The following is a 9511-nucleotide window of genomic DNA, read 5'->3' on the forward strand; positions in this document are numbered from 1 at the left end:
TCAATACGAAGTTTCATTTAATTTATTGGTTTGCAAGCTTGAGAAACAATGAATTAAATTTTGTTAAACAAGCTTTGTGTATATTAACCTTTAAAACTATTTGGCATGTTTCTATATAGTGGCATCGCTATAAAAAGTGTCAAATCGGCATGAGACATGATTCCGAGATCTGAGAATAGGATCTAAAAATGAAAAGGCGTCATTTGTCTGTAAAAGTCACAATGGTTTATTTGAAATTTACTTACTTGTTATAACAGATACTCTCACGATCACAATTGTTATAATCCTACGCGTTTACTCATCTCGATTACATATACACGCTACCTTTGCTCCTTAACGACAGAAAAATTATTAATAAACTGACGGAACGGCTGACAATCAATGAAAATGAAGGTGAAACCTGCAGAAGCATTCAGCTCTGCGTGAATCAGGACGCAAGAAAACAACATCATATTGTCAAAACGATTAAGAGTACGGTGTCAATAATTATTCGAATGCAGGCGTTCTGCCTTGTCACAATCGATAATAAAATTTCCAATCTATTTCGTTTAAACGACATGATAGCAGCCGATAATTTACTTTAGTACAATAACAGATTCAACTCCAAGTGACTCGTCCTTTTCTATCTCATTTCTCATTATACTCTCGGAAGGATAAAAACTACTAATTACTAGACCGACAACAAATTAGCGGCTATCCGAGTCATTCTCAGTGGAACGGATGCTATTCCTTGTAAAGTTACTGGCGAGGGCCAAACCTTATCAATAAAAATACTCAAACTAATGCTAGCTTCTGTTGTCTTATCCAATGGAATTTACGAAATCAATCGCGACACCATCACACACATTACGCCTACTTAGAGATCTAGGTACAAAAAATGAGACAAACCTTACGAGGCGAGATTACTACAAAAATTATTAACTTCCCATACAACAATTATTACTCCCTTCGCCCAGACGAAATTTGGAAAATCCTGCGACTCAACTCATTCGTCGCCTATCTTGCAATTTAGCTCGGCACTCAGATAATTTCGGGAATCTTGACATCTAGCCTTAACCACTAAATGACAACGAATTATTCTAGGCAACTGCACCGAAATCAACTTGGTTGGTACTGGAGTCTCTGTCAACAACACCGAGAAGCCTTGTTACATATTTACATTGCAGGCACGTCGCTTTGATTCTCGGGCTTATCAGTTACGCTACTCTTACCGTTACGTGTACCTACACATCTATTACCATTTTTTAAATAACCTGTGGATCGTTAAACTCCTCTACCCACGAATATATCGCAACTTGTGTGCACAGTGTAAGGACGTCGAATATAATCGTCGAAACGGAAAAAAGTCGGAAATGCGACAAGGTCGTCGATTACTGTTGAAATACAAACTCCCAAGTACACAGGGTTTCTCCTAATCTGAAAACAATCCTTGAAACTTGAAAGATATCCAATTTGAAAACTTTCAAACTGTTCCAGGTGTTGCGGATGAGAAGACACTCACAAGGGTAGTGCCAGGTAGTGTTTTTTTATTTGGATTCATCATTTTTGTGATTAAAGGCCATGCCTCTGAAGTGAAATTGCGAAATCCCTGGGATCCAATATTTGGCTCTTTCCACTTTTGTTTGCGTTTTATTGATTAAAATATTTTATTATTAAATTTTACAAGAATCATGAATACAAACAAAAAGACACAGGTTGGGTGACTGCCGAAGAGATAAATGATGAGAAAGCAATGATTTGCATAGATTGGTGCAGTTTCGTGAATAATAAATACGCATTCTATTTAGAGAATAAAAAAGACGGAGAGAGACTTACAAGAGAGATGCTTAACAAGAGCAAGGGTCGAACTTTGCAGATAGATTTTTTTCTTCTATGTTTTATCTTACGTATCAGCGCATATATTACTCAAAACCTCTGCACACGTAAATATCAAGTTTAAACTATCCTTTCGTCAGTTGAATCAGAAGTTAAGAAACCTTGTTCCTGAAGGGATGAAACCTGGATCCCTGGTAAATCTATATTCATTAAACGCTTATGTGTTTATGTTTATGAGATTATCGATTGACTAAAGAGAAGTGAAAATGTCAAAGGATTCTAACGATCACAGCTACTATGCGATACTACGAATGCTTAGATCGCGTTTTAGATTATAGTAATACCTTAAAGAACGACGTTTACTTTAAATGAACGTCAAGAAATCATACAAATTCCTATCTATCTCTATTTTGAACGATGGAACTAAGAACGATTTTTTATGCGAGGAGAAACTGATTCTCGGAAAAATGAAATAAAAGCAATGTCACTGACCGCCATGCCATCTACTTTTTTTCGTCTCCGAGGTTCTTCAGTTCTTGATTTCCATCGATCGAATTTGAACTAGAGGCGATCTTCTAAATAATATTTCCTGCTTAAGTGTGATGTTCTTAAGTCTAGAGATGAAAATGTGCAGAGCTCGGATGAAGCACAAATTGAAAATGGAAAACACGATCCACGAGAATATCTGTACAATATTTCTATATCTTTATGTATACCTTATCGCGTTGATTATGCTTCCACCACTTTCATGAAGTACTTACACACTGCGTTTTATAAAATCGACTTACGCTTAAACGTGAATATTGCACGTGTTTTATATACGATATACATTATATCGTAGACGTTTGTATGCATATAATATATATGAATGTACGTCCGAAGCATGTTAAAGGTTGCAAAACTTACAGCTAGAATTCACGAAATTCACGGATTGTAAATTTGTCCGAGACAAAGTACAGGGAAAACTTTCGTACCAGTCTCGCCGTTCCATACCGACATATGAAAAAAGGAGACTCTCCTTGTGTCAGATCTCCGTATCGAACTAAAGAGAAACATTAATGGCGACGTTCGTGTCGTTCTTAGTGTTTATATGAAAGAAAAAAAAAGACAAAAAAAGAATACAAATTTTCTCTCAGTCACAGCAGCTATCCCAGTATTCGGCAAATATGTTTCACTCGCTAAAAATTATTGATATCACAATTAAAACGCCAGCGCATCCTTCCGCCTCGTTTAGCGATACCAAAGTGCACACAAACCTCGAATCGCGTTACCTTTATTCGAGTTTGGGTTTTGGGCAGGTGTTGACCTTGGTCCGAGGGTCCGGATGGCTACGGAGACGTACTCAGGAATCGGAGATCTTGGGGGATACCTCTTGAACGTATGTCGTTGTTGACTGTCGGGTTAATTCGCAGACAGTCGTAAACTGTCCCAAGTAACACAATTCCGCAATCACAGCGCGTTTATGCCAGGCAAGAATCGGAAGAGGTCACTCGCTTTTTCCGAATTACTGGCTTTTGGCTGGTTGGCCTGGTTCAACCCTTTGTACAGGCTTCACTCGAACTCGGTAGAATTTCGTACCTTGCGGTACTCGGAATCTATTCTCGGGCTGCAATAAAAATGTCAATCATTAATGAAAAGAAAACAAAGTGGTGGAACGATATATCTCAAAAATCTCGCAATAATTGTTGTTGAAAACCTGATTGGCTGCTCATTACTTCAAGCTGTTTTATATCTTGATTTTAAAATGTTGAAAATCCAATCTACAGAGAATCCGTTTTATTAAGAAAAATCATAACTCCTTTCCCCTGCCGAGTGAGTCACGCCTACCCCGAAAGGGAAATGGCTTAATGGTGTAATAATAATAATAATAATAATAATAGAAAAACATATACAAAGTGATAAACATTTTTAACACTCTTGCCCGGTTAAATCAAAACCTTAAAATTATCTAATAAATTATTGTAAATGATGTTCATTTTTTATTTCAGTAGTTTTTGCTGGAAATCAGTATTTGTAAAAATAATTTTAATATAAAATCCCCAAAGTTTATAATAAAATGTACAATTTAAAAACAATTAAAGTATAAAAACAGGAAAAAATTAATTTAAAAATAACTGAGAATAATAATTGATGATAATTGATGACGAATAATGGAGGACAGCTAGTTTTCATTCTCGCTGTCTAAATCGATCTAAAAGTAAGATAGGCAAACTCTCATTTAGAGAGCAGTTTTACAAAAATATTAATTTTTATTTACGAACTACATTGAGGGAAAGGGCAAAAACGGGTAAAATTTTAGTCCTATTTCTCAACACATACATTTCAACACAAAGAAAATGTTTATAAGAGAACAGTTTCGAATATAATAGACTACGATTTCTCTGAGAATTATTGTAGACAAAAGTGCGATTTTGTTCGTTCCATGCTTCTTAAAAAATTATAGGATTTTAATAAACAATTACTCACTTTATTTATTGCGCGAACATTTAAGATTTCACTAGATTAAATTTAAAAATGTACATTTCCTCCTTAGATTAATACTTTAAAAAACGTTCAAATTGAATAAAAATTTAAACAAATTAGTTGATCATTGATTAAACTGTGACTATAAAATTCAGTATTGTACAGCAAAGCTCAAAATAGTATAAATAATTGGTTTATGAATAATATAATCGCATATTGATTAGAATCCGATGATTTTTAAGAAGAATTTTTAGTCCGGTCATTTCTCGGTTCTTTCCCAGTTCGCAAACACTTTTCACGGTCAATGGAATTTAAAAAATCATTTATCAAATCATGTATAAAATGAAACAATTTTTAATTAAATGCAGTTAAAGTGCCAAATTAATTATTTTTAATTTTTATATATTGAAACATCAAAAATTGGTTGATTAGATTTCTTTTTTAGTTAACACTTCTTAAATTAAAAGTGAAATTATTCTTTTTTTTTTAAATCGTTTAAAAATCTTTAAAATTATTCGAAATATAATTTCAAAATCTTCAAACATCTAAATGCTGTTTTAATTTTTTTTAATTTAAAATAATTGGAATTAAAATTTTTTTTTAATTCTGAGAAATTAAAAAATTTTTCCTTAAAATCTTCCACATCCATTTTTGACAATATTGTACATTTTTTTAAATGTTCACTCAATGAACTTTTCAAAATAAAAAATAATTTTCAATTTTCCCAAGACATGTTTTTTTTTATTCGGAATCCGACAAAATCTATATTTTTTTAAAAGAAATTAATGATGAATTTTTTCAAAACTTCTAAATATCTCTTGAACTTACTCGATTTTTCTAAGAATAATAGGTATTTAATCGTTATTTATACAACAAAATTCAACATTTTGACTTATTTACAACTATTTATTTTAAATGCACAGTCATATATTTTAAATATTAAGTAATTTTTATTTTTCCTAATTGAAAAATGTCAGATTGTATGGTTTAGGAATGGACTATTTTAGAATGAAATAATATTTGAAATTTCATAAAAGCTTTCAATTATGAATATATTATTTTAAAGTTATTTAAAAATTGTAAATAGTTACAAGGTTTCAATCGGGCGTTTAAATTTGTTTAACTAGTATGACTTTCCAATTGAAACAGCTTAGTTCATAACATTAAAATCTCGAAATTATAAAATTGTGACCTGATTCGAAATCGTCTTATAAAATTAATTATCACACACTTTTTAAATTTTAAAGTACAGTTCAGTTTTAAAAAAACATTAATTAATCTATATTCACAGTTGATCAACTAAAAATGTCTTTTATCCAAAATCTTCATTTTCAAACGCTTCTAATTCTTAATTGTTTATGACCTTAAAACTGCACTTTAAAATTCTTTAAATTAAAATGTACTTTAAAAAATCTAAATCTAAAATGGAAATTTTTTAAGTGGATGATTTTCGAAATATGCATTCTAAATTGAATGATATCATAATTGCAAAGAAAACAATGTAACTAATTATTTAGAAAACAATTGAAATCAACGTTGGAAAGATTTTGTTCCTACAAATTTGTAAAATTTCCAGTCAAAAAATAAATTCACTGTCATTTTCTTGTTTTTCAGTCTCATTAAATTCACGGCCATTTCCCGATCTCTTGGTCTAGCGGCCACCCTGTGTCATAAATATAACGTTGATTTCATACAAATTCAATGATATTTTTTATCAATATGTGAATTTTAAACTATGGAGATACAGATTTTAAATGGTTGGGGAATAATATTTACACTTCTTAAAATTGAAGGCATTAAAGGCATGAATTTTGTTTTGTTTAAAAAAAAATCATTGCTGACTGATATTCCGAGCTTCCACTCGACGATTTCCTGAGTATTAATAAATTTATTGGGCGTTTTTAATTTATAAAACAAATAAATAAAATGATTACTATTTTCGACGGGTTGATTGATTCACTTTTGTAATCTAGCGAATAAAACCTTCGTGAAATCTTTTAAATCTTTGTCAAATCATTGAAATCATCGTGAATTCTTTGAAATATTTCCGAAATCTTTTAAATTTCTATGGACTGAATCCATTTCAAATCAGACAAGTGCCTTAACACTTGAAATCGCAAAATGTTTTGGGGACGAAATATGTTGTTTTTTTAGAGGAAATTAGGCGACAGGTATTTTTCCGATTGGCTAAAAAAATGTTGTCTAAACAGTTACGCGTGTTTGAATCTTCTGCTTTGTTTTACAAAAAACCATAATTTTTTTCTCTAAACCTCTATAAGTTTTGATCTAATGAAGATATTATTTTCGTTTTGGTTCTAATAGCGTTCAGCATCTTCTTCCAAACTTCGCCGTAAAATTGAAATATATTAACAAAATTAATATTAATAATAATAAAGAAGATTTTCTTGAAAACACCACCTTTTTTATTTTTCTAGATGTTTTTAAGAAGTTTCTAGTAATACCAGAAATGTATCTTATCTGTATCATGCGAGCTGAACTTGGAAAATATCGCAAAAGAACAAGAGGATTTTTTCATAGAACTTTTTTAGAATGTTTGAAATCTCCTGGCTACAAAAGTTATTCAGGAAGCATCAACCTTACAACATATCTTCATTATTAAAGTAATAGTTCAACAACAAAACTTGGCAAATAGTTTAAAGGTGTGTTTTTTTGTTGTTGAGAAAATCGATTTTAACCAAAAATAAAATAATAAATATCTTAATTAGATAAAAAAAGTAGAGGTATAAATAAAAAAAATCGGGTTTTTCTAACAAATCACAAAATTCAAATACGCGTAACTTTAAAAATTTTTTTATACAAATCCGAAAAATACGTATCGCCTAATTTCCTCTAAAAAAAAACAGCAATTTCGTCGGCGAAAGAATCTGTGATATCAAGTGTGAGACCCTGCCTGATTTGAAATCGATTCGGCCTATGAAATATTTTTAATATCATTGAATTCTTTGTGAAATATGTTAAATTGTTGAAATCTTTTTGAATGAACCCCACCACTATTTAAAAATAGATAGTAAAAGATTTTCGTAACTCTTACAAAATTCCTGACTTATCCAGTTTTTTCACGTTTCCTAGACTCTAAGCAACCTGGTTTTGAAAAATCGCCAGAAAATAAACATGACATAAAAAGAAATTATATTTCGAAAAAGCAGCTCACCTTTCTTGCGTGGCAATATTCTTTATCCACAACCTCGGCAACAATATGCATTCGCTTCGGGATCCCATCAGAACCGACTCTCAAATCCAACATATCAATGCAGTCTGAGTTGAGAAAATAGAAGGTCGCAGCCTCCTGGAAAATGATGTAATTCCTGTGCTGTGGGTCCCAAAGAATAAGAACCGAGTCCCCAGGATTGCAGCTTGAGATGCTTATCCGGCCTTGTTGTACGAGACCAACCGTACTTTTGGTCAGCTTGTCGCGAATTTGAGTGGGTGTAGAAGTAGAAGTTGAGACAGACATAGCCTCTCGACGATGAGGCTCAGGACTTGTAGCCACATTTCTAGACGTTGGTTCCGCCACCACCGCCACCGATGTGTTCATGTCCTTGTCACGTCCTTCCGTTGACCCACTCGAGGAAGAACCAACTGAATCGCCAGTGAAGCTGCGTTTCGAACGCTCCTTCACTAATTCAATCTCCAAACGCACTTTATCTGATTCCAGAGACTGAACAAGCGCCTCAATCATCTCTGTTCCTTCACGTAAAGTGATCAACTCTGCATTCAACCTTTTGTTATCATCCTCGAGCATTTCGACTCTTCTGGAGAAATAGGCCGGATTATTGTCCGCTTCCAACTTGACTTTCTTCGACTCTGAAACTTGATCATCGTCTGGATCATTCTCCAAGTTTTCTTCGTGGCCAAGCCCACTTTGTTTCTTGGTCCTCTCGCCTTGTAGTTCTTGGCGCAATTCATTCCTCTCCACCTCGAGATCATAAACCTGGTTTTCCCTCTGCTCTAAGATTTTCCTCTCCGCTGCCATTTTACTCTCAAGCTGCAATTTGAAAGACTCCAAATTTTCCACCTGCAAAAAAAAACGTGAAGGAATGATACCCAGCCATTTTTGTATTTATAGGGAGGTAAGATCGAATGAATAAGTAAAAATACCTTCTTGTTCAGGGTTTGTCGAATCATGCTTTCGGATTCAGTCAAATGACCGATAGTATTTTTGTAGCGTTCAACCTCTTCAATTAAAGACAGTTCCCTTGCCCTGTATATTTTCATCTCCCTCTCCTTATCATCAACCATTTGCCTCGCCAGCTGAAGCTCCTGGTCTAATTTCAGTGCGAAATCTGCCCTTTCCTTTTCTATCGTGAGACGGATTTCAGCAGCTTTTTCGATCCTCATATCTTCTTTCACTTGAGCGAGAATTGCTTCGTGATTCACCAGCTCGATCATATCTGGTCTCTATATTTATAAAAGCAAAATCAACAACAATAGAAATAAGGGACACACGATTATTACTGACTAGCAAATGTGATTCGTTTGCCACGCGAATTCAAATTTCTCATTAAAATCCACAAATCTACAGCTTTCAAAACTAAAAATTGTTTTCAATTTTAGTCAGAAATATTTAACAACAAAATGACAAAGTTCGAAATGAATGGTTTAGGGTTTCTCCTTTAAATAACATGCATTCAGGTGAAAAATGGACATTTTATTCCTTATTCGTAAAAATAAGCGTTCGATGGAGACACAATTTTTTTTATTCGATATTAAAAAGTCATAATAATAGTTTTATATTAAGTGAAAACAAAAAACCATTTTCGAGTTTTTTTACCCTCCCCTTCGATAAAATGTGTGCTAACGAAACAAAATTTTCGCTACAAGTTAGCATCTAATTCCAATATAATTAAACTTCACCCCAATTAAAATCCGTCAAGCCCCATCGATTCTTAACTTGGGGAAGTTGAGAAATAATACTCCATATATAAGTTAGTTTCTAAAAGAACAAGATTTTGCATTTGGAAATTGGAAACATCCATAAGTGAAACAGTTAAAATATAATGCAGTAAATATTAAGAAACTTAAAAGCAAATATTTTCGAATTTTATCAAAACACCCTTTTGTAAATTAGAATTATAACAGTTTAAAAGATGATGAAAATTATTAATATCTATTTTTCAGTGGAAGCTTCTAATGTGTCCCCTAAGGGTTTACATTTTTCTTACACCTTCTTTATTCCTTTACACACCCTCCACACACTTACTTGGTGGTGGAA

At 32.9% G+C, this 9511-nt stretch overlaps 1 protein-coding gene across 3 annotated transcripts in view; it reads right to left on the reverse strand.

The window, feature by feature from the left end:
- Nucleotides 1-202: 202 nt before the first annotated feature.
- LOC117168142 (RB1-inducible coiled-coil protein 1) overlaps nt 203-9511 on the reverse strand; it is a 46155-nt gene continuing 36846 nt past the window's right edge. For all 3 annotated transcript variants that reach the window (XM_033353561.1, XM_033353563.1, XM_033353560.1), the window contains 3 exons: nt 8398-8697; nt 7451-8314; nt 203-3421 (listed from right to left, as the gene is read on the reverse strand). In XM_033353561.1, coding sequence (XP_033209452.1) covers nt 3320-3421; nt 7451-8314; nt 8398-8697 — 1266 coding nt within the window. In that variant the 3' untranslated portion in view covers nt 203-3319. The remainder of the gene's footprint in view (nt 3422-7450; nt 8315-8397; nt 8698-9511) is intronic.

This window comes from Belonocnema kinseyi, chromosome 2 (genome assembly GCF_010883055.1).
Source record: "Belonocnema kinseyi isolate 2016_QV_RU_SX_M_011 chromosome 2, B_treatae_v1, whole genome shotgun sequence".
In the NCBI taxonomy this organism is placed as follows: Eukaryota; Metazoa; Arthropoda; class Insecta; order Hymenoptera; family Cynipidae; genus Belonocnema; species Belonocnema kinseyi.